The sequence below is a fragment of the Littorina saxatilis genome, linkage group LG7 (genome assembly GCF_037325665.1).
Source record: "Littorina saxatilis isolate snail1 linkage group LG7, US_GU_Lsax_2.0, whole genome shotgun sequence".
NCBI classification, from domain to species: Eukaryota; Metazoa; Mollusca; class Gastropoda; order Littorinimorpha; family Littorinidae; genus Littorina; species Littorina saxatilis.
The window spans coordinates 37,161,907-37,176,130 of NC_090251.1; the positions used below are offsets into that span (position 1 = coordinate 37,161,907).

The window sequence follows — 14,224 nt, forward strand, 5'->3', positions numbered from 1 at the left end:
TGTGTTGAATATGGGCTATGTCATTGTACGTTTTATTGTGCCTTCCTGTTGGTGTTGTTGTTTGGTGTTTTTTTCCCTATTTTTGAAGATACATATAGCATAGTCTTGTATGTCTGATGTTATTTGATGTTGATGTCTGATGTTGTTGTCATGTCATATTTGTACCAAAAAGAAATAAAACCATGTTGAAAAAAAAAATTAAAAATTGTGTGTCTGTTATTACAATTTTAATTTCAGGCAGAATTTTGATTAACAAACTCAACTTAAAAGTTTTTTTATTTTTTTTTTTTTTTTTTTTTTTTAAAGAAGTATTGAGTACATCTTTCTTTTATAGCTGTTTACAGAAGTATGTTGCATGTTGGTCTGTCTTGTCGTTTTTCTGCTTGGTAAGTGTGAAAAAAAGTTCTATCAGTTCCAAAACTCCCTTGAAGGTTGTTTTTAATTGACGTTTAAACTAAATAAAGAAATCAGCTGAAGCTATTTTTCTTTGCAAATTTTTCACAAAAATGAGTCGACTCTTGTCCTTCCAAGTCCATGCACTTGAAACACTCATTTTAAAGCTTGTTTTCAAAGCTTTTGGAGGCTGTCGTTCCCATGAGAAGTTAAAAGATCGGTACATTTTGTTAGTGCCATCTCGATTTCAAGTGGCCGGCCCCGACGCAACGCAACGATGTTGAAAGTAATTTTGTCACAGGGGCGGTTCATGTTCAAACGTGTTGATGAATGACACCACTATGACGTCGGAAGGTGCGTTGTACGTATTGTGCCAGGCATACGCACAGCATAGGCTTCATAAATGGATAAACCAAGCACATACATCTACCGTCATCTGATATGCAAATGACTACAGTTTGTTTGCGTGTGTCGGCTGTTTCTCAATACTTCACCTTTTACTGCATTGCCCAAACTTGCAAAATCCTCGTTTTGTTGTGTGTGCGTTGCTCCGGGCAACCGGTTGCTAGGACTAGTGATGAGGCAAGTATAATTTGTGTATGAGAATCTACGCCATTCTCTGTCCAAGCTTCAGTTCGACGGTGACTGTTCAAGTTAGTCGCAGAAAAAAGTCTTTCACTCCTTTTGAGCGAAAATGGGCCAAACAAAGAAATTTCTGTTGTTCTGTTTCGTCGTGTTTCTACTTGGTAAGTATAAAAGAAAATTCATGCAGTTTTAAAACTCAACATAAACAATTTTTGCTTTTATTTTTATTTTTATAGAAGTATTGAGTATATCCCAAACAATCTTAACTTAAGTTATTCTTTTTTATATTTAGTCAAGTTTTGACTAAATATTTTAACATCGAGGGGGAATCGAAACGAGGGTCGTGGTGTATGTGCGTGTGTGTGTGTGTGTGTGTGTCTGTCTGTGTGTGTGTGTGTGTAGAGCGATTCAGACTAAACTACTGGACCGATCTTTATGAAATTTGACATGAGAGTTCCTGGGTATGAAATCCCCGAACGTTCTTTTCATTTTTTTGATAAATGTCTTTGATGACGTCATATCCGGCTTTTCGTGAAAGTTGAGGCGGCACTGTCACGCCCTCATTTTTCAACCAAATTGGTTGAAATTTTGGTCAAGTAATCTTCGACAAAGCCCGGACTTCGGTATTGCATTTCAGCTTGGTGGCTTAAAAATTAATTAATGACTTTGGTCATAAAAAATCTGAAAATTGTAAAAAAAAATAAAAATTTATAAAACGATCCAAATTTACGCTTAACTTATTCTCCATCTTTTGCTGATTCCAAAAACATATAAATATGTTATATTCGGATTAAAAACAAGCTCTGAAAATTAAATATATAAAAATTATTATCAAAATTAAATTGTCGAAATCAATTTAAAAACACTTTCATCTTATTCCTTGTCGGTTCCTGATTCCAAAAACATATAGATATGATATGTTTGGATTAAAAACACGCTCAGAAAGTTAAAACAAAGAGAGGTACAGAAAAGCGTGCTATCCTTCTTAGCGCAACTACTACCCCGCTCTTCTTGTCAATTTCACTGCCTTTGCCATGAGCGGTGGACTGACGATGCTACGAGTATACGGTCTTGCTGAAAAATGGCATTGCGTTCAGTTTCATTCTGTGAGTTCGACAGCTACTTGACTAAATATTGTATTTTCGCCTTACGCGACTTGTTTATAGCTAGTTACAGAAGTATGTTGCATGTTAGTCAGTCTTGTCGTTTTTTCTGCTTGGTAAGCCCACACATGAGTCGACTCTTGTCCTTCCTAAGTCCATGCAGTTGTAACACTCACTTTAAAGCTTGTTTTCAAGCTTTTGAAGGCTGCTTTAAAACTCCTTCATAAGTTTGTTTTTAATCGAAGTGTTGACTTGATCCAAAAGAAAAGGTTCAAACTTCTTTTTCTTTTCAATTATTGACGGAAATTTGCTTTCAATTCTGCTTTACTTTTGTTTAAAGGCACAGTAAGCCTCCCGTAAACCATCCTTTCATTTAAACACTCACCGATTGAGAACATCCTAGGTGCCCTTCGTAAAGAGCGAACAATTTTCAAAGAATTTATTTTTGCGTGGTTTATCTTACCCCTGAGCCATCGTGAACCCGTATGATCCAGTTTCCCTTTTTCACAATGTAGTCGTCAGTTAATCATTTGAATGCGACTCGATGTGAGCTTATCTACAATAGCACGTTTTTATGCACGAAACAAACGGCTGTGGTTCACAAGAACTCTAGCGATGGCTTTTGACTGTTGAGAGGAACGGCGATATGCATAAACCGTCGTCTGCTACGACCCTTGCGTGACCCTGCTTCCGAGCTTTTCTTTTTTCAAACTTTCACAACTTCGAATTGTACTGATATTGTCTTGATGAAAAAAGAATTCTTTTATGATTAAAGAATGTTTGTGTAACAAGCTGTCAATTTATTATTTAGATTTTAAAAGTTAGGTCTAGCGCAAAAACGCACCACGGTCCAAAAACATTCTGATAATCATCGATCCACGGCTATGGCCAGTTTACATCGATAGAATGAGACCCGAAGGGAAGTAACTCATTTTTGACCTGAGTTCAGGATGCGTCCAACAAGTGTTCGAGACAATCTACAAAATTAATTCTTTAAAAATTGCTCGCTCTTTACGTAGGGCACCTAGGATGTTCCCGTTTGGTGAGCGTTCAAATGGAAGGGTGTTTGTACTGTGTGTAAAAGCCTGACAGTATCTGTGATGGTTTACGAGAGGCTTACTGTCCGGGCGTGATTTCCGATATTCAGTGAATATTCATAACAGCCGTCCAGCACCAAAACGAGGCGCCATTGTTGTAGAGGAGCAAGTCCACGAAAATAAATTCTTTGAAAATTTCTCACCCTCGACAGAAAGCAGCCAGGATGTTCCTGTTCGGTGAGCGTTCAACTGGAAGTATGCTTGTACTGTATGTAGACGCTCGGGGAGCTCTGTGATGGTTTACGGGAGGCTTACTGTGCCTTTCAGGGCCGGACTACCGGGGGGGTTATGGGGGTTGCGCAACCCCCCCCCCCCCCCTAGCCTAAACATGTACCTTACTTATTTAATTTTTTTTAATTATTGCTTATTTTATGCCGTTTCATTCCAGGAGCGACCATTTTCCTATCTCAGAATATGACCTACCCATCAGCTTCAGGGGGCTTCGCCCCCTGACCCCCACAACGAGGAGGGGGGGGGGGTTCTAGGGTTTCCGGACCCCCCCCCCCCCCCAGCCAAAAAATAAAAATATTGAATGAGGTATGCATTTCTTTATTTTACATTGAGTTTCAATTTTTGGGGTATTAATCAGTGACAAAATCTGCTGCCTGAAACTGGTAATGATCATTCTCAGAATGCACCAGATTGCACCATTTTGCATCCTTTTTTTCAAAATTTTCCGGGGGGGCATGCCCCCGGACCCCCCTAGCAAGCTAGGCGCTTCGCGCCGTCGGCTCGGCGCTTCGCGCCTTCACACCCATATCTTCACAATATACTTTTGAAAAAAAACACCCATAAAATGAACTGATCCGCCCCTGCCGCCAGGGGGGACATCCCCCTGGGCCACCACTGGCAACCCCCCCCCTCCTCTTCGCCTAGTCCGGCCCTGCCTTTAACATTATATTCCATAGTTATTGGTTTTATTTTAAGTGGATCTGACCTCCACACACACACAAACATTTATATATATATTTATACCATAAACTTTTCAAATTCTTCAACAATTTCGTCCTTAAAACGAGGTCTTAGACTTGTTGTTAAGAAGACGAGAGCAAAAACGAAAGAGAAGTTCTTGGTGGATTAAAATATTATGGGCGGAAAATTGAAAATTGTGATTGAAATTATTTGACTGCCAAATCCAACCCATGCTAACTAATGGAGCTTCAGGGACCTCTTGTAGATAATTGTTGCAATTGAAAGGGTTAATCTCTTAAAAAAATAATATTTAAATTGAGCATGGCACTCAACGACGTTAAACACCAAATAAAGAAAGAAAGACTATAACGTCAAGTATGCAGAAACAGGCCGGTATCCCTTGCATATTTGTACTCACACAAAATGACTTTCATTTGGTTAAAACTCGGAAAAATCACGGAAGATCGTATTTCATTAAAGTATTATGAGATGCTTTATACTGTTCATTGTAACTGAAAGAATCTTGACACCTCTGTTGTGTGCAGTTGACCGTTCGGTTAGGAAGTTAAGCGCTTTCAGAATTCAAAATGTACCATTCTATAAGCAAATATAGAGAACAAAAATGAACGAGTTTTTCATGACATAAGATTTTTTCAAGGGAATTTATTGTTGAATGAGCTGGGAGCAATTTCCCTAGTGTTTGAGAGGGGTTATTCTCTTTTGTAACAGGCAGAACAGCTGAAGTAAACACAGCGTCATCGGATGCGACAACTGAGCTTACAACGTCGGAGGCAACAAACGCTGGAACCTTACCAACCACTGACGCATCTACTGGATCTACAAGCTCCGATACGACATCTGCTGGATCCACAGACTCTGTTACGTCATCTACTGGATCCACAGACTCTGTTACGTCATCTACTGGATCCACAGACTCTGTTACGTCATCTACTGGATCCACAGACTCTGTTACGTCATCTACTGGATCCACAGACTCTGTTACGTCATCTACTGGATCCACAGACTCTGTTACGTCATCTACTGGATCCACAGACTCTGTTACACCATCTACTGGATCTACAGACTCTGTTACGCCATCTACCGGATCCACAGACTCCTCTACACAATCTGCTGGATCCACAGACTCTGTTACGTCATCTACTGGATCCACAGACTCTGTTACGCCATCAACTGGACCTACAGACCCCGCTACGCAATCTGCTGAATCCACAGACTCCGTTACTCCATCAACTGGACCTACAGACCCCGCTACGCAATCTGCTGGACCTACAGACTCCGCTACGCCATCTACTGGATCCACAGATTCCAGTACGACATCCACTGTGACAGGAACCACTGTTGGTCTTGATTCAGGAGGTAGCGTAATCCCATTTTACTCTTTATATCATTGTATTCGTCTTCTTGTATCACGCGTGCGCTGTCGAAGATGCGGGAAGCAAAAGATCGGATTGAGGGAGGAGTGTGTGTGTGTGTGTGTGTGTGTGTGTGTGTGTGTGTGTGTGTGTGTGTGGACGCGTTTGCACGCGTGCGTTCGTGCGTGCTTGCTTGCTTGCGTGCGCTTATGTCTGTGTGTCTCTGTGTGGTTGCGTGCTTGTTTTTTTAGTCCTTATTGCTCTAACATTAATGATAAATGGATGAGTAACATAGAAACACGTTGATAATTAAAAATACCTCTAAAGAGTGTGAGTGTGCTTGACGGTATAAGGGGGGAGGGAGAGAGAATTAAGTATCATAATGAACGCATTAACGATCTTTCAAAACAGTCCGTCAGCGCTAATCAAAATCTTGACCTTTTCCATGCAGCTTCCAAACCGGGGTGTTTTCTGCTGCTTCAACTGGTTGTCATGGCAATCCGACTCGGATGCAGCATCATGTGATCGGACCTCACCCTAAGGAGAGACCTCAAGAATGTTTTTCTCTCATCATCTCTTTCTCTACCCGACCCCATCTCTCCCACTTCTATCCCTCCTCGCTCTCCCCTCCCTCTCTCTCCCTCTCTTCCTCTCTCTGTCCCGACCCTCCCACTCCCACTTCGCCCTCTCTCTCTCTCTCTCTCTCTCTCTCTCTCTCTCTCTCTCTCTCTCTCTCTCTCTCTCTCTCTCTTGGCCCCCTTTTCGCTCCCCGCCCTTCACCCTCCTCTCCCTCTAATAACTGTATGTTTCTGACGAGTTACGGTTAACATTTAACTTTTGGGGCTATTTTTGCATTAGCTATATACATTTATTAATTACAAAATATCGCTGTGTAGGGCATTTAGGATTACTGGTCAGAAAATTGTTTCGGACACAGGGTACATTTACAGTTTGATCCAGTACATTTTGTCGTTTGATAACCTCCCTCAGAACGGCGACAGTTGAGAAAAACAACCCAGGCTCACTGTCATCCCTTCAGCCTTTTCAGTAATCAGCTTATAACCCCTTTGCAGTACATAATACACTGATGCCTCTATATTTAAAGACCTCCAAGAATCCGTGGGAAAATGTTCGTCTTAATATTAACATAATATTTAAATGGATATAAACTGACTGGACGCAGCTGAGCTTCCCTGACCTCCTCAGTCCTCATGTACTCCAACGACTCCCACAGTCAGGGGACTGATGATGATGATGAAACTGACAGTCCCAATAATGTCAAAGTCTAAAACAAGTCAGGTCGTTTATAGAGGGAGTCTTAAAATGGAGGGTCTTATAACAGAGGTTCCACTGTGCTGAGGATAGACGGACATGCACTAAGTCTTATTGGCTGATGTCACGAACTGAAACCTCTGCTGAACAATCCTTCTCATTGGTTCAATGCGCATGCGCCAATCTTGGACTTAAAAATTGCGACCTTTTCAGTTGACCGAACAAACCATGGGTTAGGGTTAGGGTTCGGATTAGGGTAAGGGTTAGGGTTAGGCCTGTTCACGACCTGATTAATCTCCCCATGTTAGCGCATGCGCATTGGCCGCAATGAGAAGGATTGTTCAGGCAGAGTTTTCAGTTCGTGACACCGGGTCAACGTCACATATGCCTGGAACACTGTTGCTACGCACGCGCAGCCGCGCGAAAATTTCGTGTGAGTATAATTATAAGCCGCGAAAATTCAGTCACATACTTTCGGATGGCCACTTGCAGAAATTGTTGTGTTCTCTGTTCGTCGAGTATAAACTCGATCAGCACAAGATGTTCCTCCCGTCAGTCGCCAAGAAAGTGTTGCCACGATTGTTTTGACAAATTGTTAGGTCAGGGACCCGACTCAGGTGCCTTAAAAAGTCCCTAACGTTTCCGTCCACGAGGTGATAACTCGCTGCAGAATGGCAAAAACAGCAATTATTTTTGTCAAAACCGCCATTTACAGCGACCGCAAGCCAATCATCTTACATGTGTATTATTAATGGGCTTGTGCAGCGAAGCACTGCACGCAGCAGCAAATGGGCGGTTCTGGTGAGGTTATGCCCCTTCTTTCTTTCAGCTGGAAACAGGCGGAACCTCGCTGCAAGATCACACGAGAAAGGAAATAAAACGTGCATTGGTCCCAAATAGCATGTCGCTTTGGTCACAGTTCGTGTGTAAGTCGTGCATTTTATACGGTAAAAAGACAATGGTAACAGACGGAACCTCGCGGCAAGATCACAGGAGTTGTCTCGCGTTTATCACCCCAGAATCAATCAATCAATCAATAGGACGCTTATATCGCGCATATTCCGTGGGTACAGTTCTAGGCGCTCTGCAATGATGCCGTGTGAGATGAAATTTTATACGGCCAGTAGATTGCAGCCATTTCGGCGCATATTTACCTTTCACGGCCTATTATTCCAAGTCACACGGGTATAGGTAGACAATTATTAACTGTGCCTAAGCAATTTTGCCAGGAAAGACCCTTTTGTCAATCGTGGGATCTTTAACGTGCACACCCCAATGTAGTGTACACGGGGGGTGTTCGGACACCGAAGAGAGTCTGCACACAAAGTTGACTCTGAGAAATAAATTTCCGCCGAACGTGGTTTTGAACTCGTACTGACAGCGGCCAACTGAATACAAATCCAGCGCGCTACCAACTGAGCTTAATGTCCCCGCCCCAAGCGCTCAATAGACAGTGATTCCATTTCTCTTCTGATGCAGTTTTGATTCCCGGCCGACAGCCAATCGCATGCGCATTGCATGCCTCACTTTCGAAAACTTTCTGTTTGGCAAGCTAGTTTATGGGTTTCTCATTAAATGAGCTGCTACGCGATGCGAGGCGCTGAAAATAAAGCCAGCTGCGTGCAGCAAAAATGCACGATATTACTCAACCCCTACACCACATTTATGTTGACTGTCGCCATGGAGTAATGACAACGACAAACTGTACACGAACAACCTGAAGATAGTTTGAGGTGTTAAACATTCGGAATATATGCAAATGGTAGGAACACTGGAACATTTCTAGAGGACGAAAAAAAGAAAAGCAGGAACAAGGAGTAGTTGTGAACGTGAACTTCAAATTAATGAAACCATTGTATATTTGATTTTTTTTCGCTCCTGTGTTTCTTCAGTTTTGTTTTCTTAGCAATCGTAGCTCTAAAGCCGGTTTGGAGAAAAAAATCTTGATGATAAAAATGCTAGTTTTTGTTTGGCAAGTCAGTTTACACAAATTCTATTAAAGTGAGTAACCGTAACTTAAAATAAAATAAAATGTTTGTCATACTAATTTATTTTGGTTATCTTGATTATATTTGTTTGTTTGTTTGTTTGTTTGTTTGTTTTTGTTTGTTTGTTTGTTTGTTTGTTTGTTTGTTTTTCTCTGGGTTTGCCGTCCATAAAATCTTGTTAATAACAAAAAAGTGGGAGCTAATGGCTAAATCCGTTAATAAAGTATTCATGATTCAATGAGTGTAATTCTAAGGCTGTAAATCCGTCCATTTGTATGTCATGAAATGAGAGTAAATGTATGGTTAAATCCGCCCATTCAGTATTGATAAAACAAGAGAGAATTTATGGGAGAAAATCCGTCCATGAAATATTGCTGATGAAATAAGTTTGAACTTATGGCAAATTCCGTTCATCAAATATTGTTGATGAAATCAGCGTAAATCTATGACTACATCCGTCCGTACAAATATCTAAGATTCTGTGATCAACATGTCCGTGATCGAGATGGACAGAATTGTTACAGTGTTTTGATGTGCTCATGTTTTTTTTTAGTTTTTTTTTTTTTTACTGTGTCTGTCTCGCGTGCGCGTGTGAAACAATCTTTACTTTTGTACGTGTTTTTTTCTTATGTACATGAAGGCTTTAAACTGAAATACAAATTAAAAAGATAAACACTTGTATTTGTATCTAAACGCACTATTATGGACTTCAATGCTTTTTAACTTTTAGGCCCAAGTGGGATTTCATTATGAATGTTTATTTTATTTTTTGACAATGTAAGAATTAATCTGAAGATTGGTAGCCTTGTAGTTTGATACTGTTTTGACGATCTGCACTAGTGGGTTATATATATATATATATATATATGCATTAATTTATCTTTATTTTGTGTGTGCTGCTGGACGTAACGTAGTAATTTAGAGAATTTAATGCTGTGTTGTTGGTTTAAACAAGGTTTTATTCAAGTAAGCATGATACATGATGTAAGTGTGATTGATCTTTTTTTGGTTTCACTCGACTAAAGAAGTATTGGGCAGTATTTTTTCGATGTGCACAGATATGCTTTGAAAGCCTTGCTTTAGCACTTCTCGGTGCAAACGGTTAACATTGTTCAGATAGGAGGACTTTACAAAAGAAATCAAGCCCTTATTAAGTTTATCATGCTGTTGAAATACTTTAAGTGCCTTTATAAAAATAATTTTAAAAGTTGGGGTGGGGAGAAGAGGGGGAGTGAAAGAGCGACAGTCAGGCGCATAATTTTCCTTTCCTCTTTAATTTCGTTAGCCCCCACCTCTAAAACCAACACCCCCACCACCCCTAAACACACACACTTTAAAGCACATTGTCATTGGACGACACAGTAACCCGCCAAAGGGGAAAAAAGTGGTTTCTTCGGTGAAACTTAACCAGCAATCTTCAGCTCAATGCTTACAGTGGTATTTACCTTTATTTAAATTACATGTACTTTGACCCTTCATTAAAGGCACAGTAAGCCTCCCGTAAACCATCACAGATGCTGCCAGGCTTTTACACACAGTACAAACACCCTTCCGTTTGAACGCTCACCGAACGGGAACATCCTAGGTGCCCTACGTAAAGAGCGAGCAATTTTCAAAGAATTAATTTTGCGGATTGTCTCCTCACACAATCGGACCGTGGTGCGTTTTGGCGCTAGACCTAACTTTTAAAATCTAAATAATAAATTGACAGCTTGTTACACAAACATTCTTAAATCATAAAAGATTTCTTTTTTCATCAAGACAAGATCAGTACAATTCGAAGTTTTGAAAGTTTGAAAAAAGAAAAACCCGGAAGCAGGGTCACACAAGGTCGTGGTTCTCGTAGCAGACGACGGTTTATTGGCATCGCCAATTCCTCTCAACAGTCAAAAGCCATCGCTAGAGTTCTTGTGAACCACAGCCGTTTGTTTTGTGCATAGTCAGAGGTACATAATAACGTGCTATTGCAGATAAGCTCACAGCGAATTACAAACTGACGACTACATTGTGAAAAAGGGAAACTGGATCACACGGGTTCACGATGGCTCAGGGGTAAGATAAACCACACAAAAATAAATTCTTTGAAAATTGCTCGCTCTTTACGGAGGGCACCTAGGATGTTCTCAAGCGGTGAGTGTTTAAATGAAAGGGTGTTTGTACTGTGTGTAAAAGCCTGACAGTATCTGTGATGGTTTACGGGAGGCTCAAGTTGGGCGTTTAGACCTTCTCGGCTGCTTGTTTCTTCGGATCTGCCTTATTTATAAATGTGCCATACCAGGCATTATTTAGTCTGTGATATTTACAAATCCATTTATCAATGTTTGTACAATAACAAACGTTCCAACAATCTACCTTTCTTGGGTTTTTTATTGTGATATGTACAGTTTTGGAATAAAATGGTGTGCTTTCTTGATAGTGTTTTTTGTTGTTGCCGCTGCTGTAACTATTACTGTGCAATTGTAGAAGAGAGTGTTCATTGTTTTTTTTGTTTTTTATGTGTCTTGTTTGTTGTTGATTGACTACACTTCTTATAATAGAGTGAGAGAGAGAAAGAGAGAGAGAGAGAGAGAAAGAGAGAGAGAGAGAGAGAGAGAGAGAGAGACACACACACACACACACACACACACACACACACACACACTTGCAACCTGCACATAAAAACGCACTCTCGCCGGAATAGAAACACCAGCAAAAGCTTTTATTTTCCAGTTGATTTATAAAGGAGTAGGTACATGTACAAAATTATGTACTTTTGCAAATCACAGAAAATAATCTATATGAGCATCCTTCTTCTAAATGTACTGTCACCAGCAAAACTTGCCATAACATTGAGATACACGAGAGACAGAACCTGTCAGTGTACACACACACACACACACACACACACACACACACACACACACACACACACGCAAGTACAGACACCTCCAGAAAAAATACACACACACACAGTAAATTGAATGAAGAATATTTTAAGGAGCACCAGAATGCAGCCATATATGGACCTTAATTACTACAAGCACATGGGAAAAGTCTTTAATTTTATAGACGAACATGTCAATGACAGTACAAAAACAAGATGAGGTGATTGAGTATAACAATAATTCATTCAGTCTGAGCGATATATCCGTACCTGGTCAGATAGAGTCATATGGGTGGGGACGGATATATCCGTACCTGGGAGACAATGAGTTAAAATGTGGATACGTGTTTTCAGAGTCGTCTAAGACAAGAGTCAATCATCTGTGGTGGTTGACAGCACATTTCTTGACATGAAAACGAATTCGCTCACAATTTTAGATGCAGGCAGGTTAAAGACACACTCCTCCTCGTGTTAACGGTTCGACTCACCATCTCAGATCAATCCCGGTTTCTACAGGGGTTAACAGGGGCGGATCACATCATATTTAGGGGGGGGGGTCCATTTTTTAAATTTGTTTAGGGACAATTCGACGACGCGAAGCGATTAGTTGAGGGCGTGAAGCGTTCGAACCTCCTAGGGGGGTCCGGAGGCATGCCCCCCCCCCCCTACCCCCCCACCCTCCGAACATGTTTGATAAAAACAAGGAAAATGGAGAAAACTGGTGCAATCTGAGCCAAGAAACTTCCCCTAATACACCTTCCAAAAAATGTAATTTAAGAAGACAAATTTAGATCAAAACAAGGACAATTGACCGATCTGGTGTAACCTGAGCCAACAAATTACCCAACTACTTTCTGAAATCGCCACTTAGAAAAGAAAGGCCGGCTCCCAGGGGTGTCCGGGGGCATGCCCCCCCCCCCCCCCCCCCCGGAAACATTTTGATAAAAATCAAGAAAAATGGTGCAATCTGAGCCATAAGGTTTTCTTTATTTTCACATTTTGTTTTTTTCTCTTTTTTGTTTTTTAGGCTAGGGGGGGGGGGGGGATCCGGGCCCCTGGATCCGCCCCCGGTTAAGGTCATCCGCCCATGAGGTCACATACCCCAAATCAACAACCTTGGTGCACTCTGAATGGTAGTCTTCTACTTTCGAACACCCTATCAGTAACCAGTCTTGAACACAGTGTGATATGGTTGAGGCAAACGGTAGCACACGGTAAACACTAGTGTTCATTTGAACACTAGTGCTACCTTGTGCTAGTAGAGGTACAGGGTGGATTAGGGTGACCCGAAAAAAAGAGTACCCAAACAAAACGTCATAAATTGAACAAAAATAAAGCAATCTTTATAAAACTTATTTACACACACAAGTAGCCTCTGCATGATTTGCACAGAAAATGTTAGCGTTCCAGCTTGTCTTGCAAGAAAGTTATGCTCATTCTACAGAACATGCTCCAAATAGCCTCCGCGCCGCTGCAGGCAAACTTGAACTCGCCGCGCAAAGTTATCAATCACCCGCACACACTCCTGTTGCGAGATTCCGCGAATGGTTGTTGTGATGGCTCTCTTGAGTTCTGTGATTGTCCGTCAGTCTGTGGGTTGTTCCTGTAGACGTTGTCTTTCATGAACCCCCAAAGATAGAAATCTGGGGGATTTAAATCCGGGGGAGGCCATTTGGAGCATGTTCTGTAGAATGAGCATAACTTTCCTGAAAGACAAGCTAGAACGCTAACATTTTCTGTGCAAATCATGCAGAGGCTACTTGTGTGTGTAAATAAATTTTATGAAGATTGCTTTATTTTTGTTCAATTTATGACGTTTTGTTTGGGTACTCTTTTTTGGGGGTCACCCTGTATGTAGGCTGCTATGTCAAACTGTGTTTAAAACTGGTTACAAAAAGGGTGTTCAAAAGCTGAACGCTTCAATTTGGAGTGTGCTTTATGTGCAGAGTGGGACTTGGGGAGATTGACTGTAGCGTCCGTTCAGAAATTAATTCAAAGAAAAATCCTACTTCTTATGAATTAATTTTGTGTTCAGCCACTAGTGTCACCAAATCATTTTTTTTAAATCACCTCCTTGCAAAGGAAGTAGCCAGGATGTTGAGTTCTTTGTATTTCTAGTAGTGATGAAAACTTTTTATGTAAAATGTTACATTTTATTGTCTAATGTAAAGCGCCATGAGACTGCCATTCGGCGGTGAACAGCGCTATAAAAGAATGTTTTATTATTATTATTATTATTATTATTATTTAAGTTATTGAGACATCCCAGTGCACTAAGGGATTTATAGAGCAAATCGAGAAAATTCATTATTGAACGAAGCGCATAGCGCTGAGTTCAATAATTATTTTCGAGATTTGCTCTATAAATCCCTTAGTGCACTGGGATTGTTTCAATAACGATATTGTCGGTACCGCCAGAGAAAAAAGAAGATACAACACGCACATTTTGCTACGCGCATTTGAATAGGCATAACTGTGTGGTCAGGTCGTATAGAAGATCTACTTTTGTGTGGGCTGTCTCGTGTGTTGTGCTTTCATCACACGCAAACTCTTGTTTTAATTTCTGTTGGTAAATTCCAGTGTAGCGTTAAGCTAAACAGTGATGATCTTTCTCTCATTTGAACTCGGAGAAAGGACT

At 40.9% G+C, this 14,224-nt stretch overlaps 1 protein-coding gene across 1 annotated transcript; it reads left to right on the forward strand.

Moving 5' to 3' along the window:
* The first annotated feature begins 851 nt into the window (after positions 1–851).
* LOC138971347 (uncharacterized) lies at positions 852–11,136 on the forward strand. The gene is made up of 3 exons (XM_070344068.1): positions 852–1,139; positions 4,820–5,467; positions 5,915–11,136. The coding sequence occupies exons 1-3, from the start codon at positions 1,088–1,090 to the stop codon at positions 5,986–5,988; spliced, it is 774 nt and encodes a 257-aa protein (XP_070200169.1). The 5' UTR covers positions 852–1,087; the 3' UTR covers positions 5,989–11,136.
* The last annotated feature ends 3,088 nt before the right edge of the window (positions 11,137–14,224 follow it).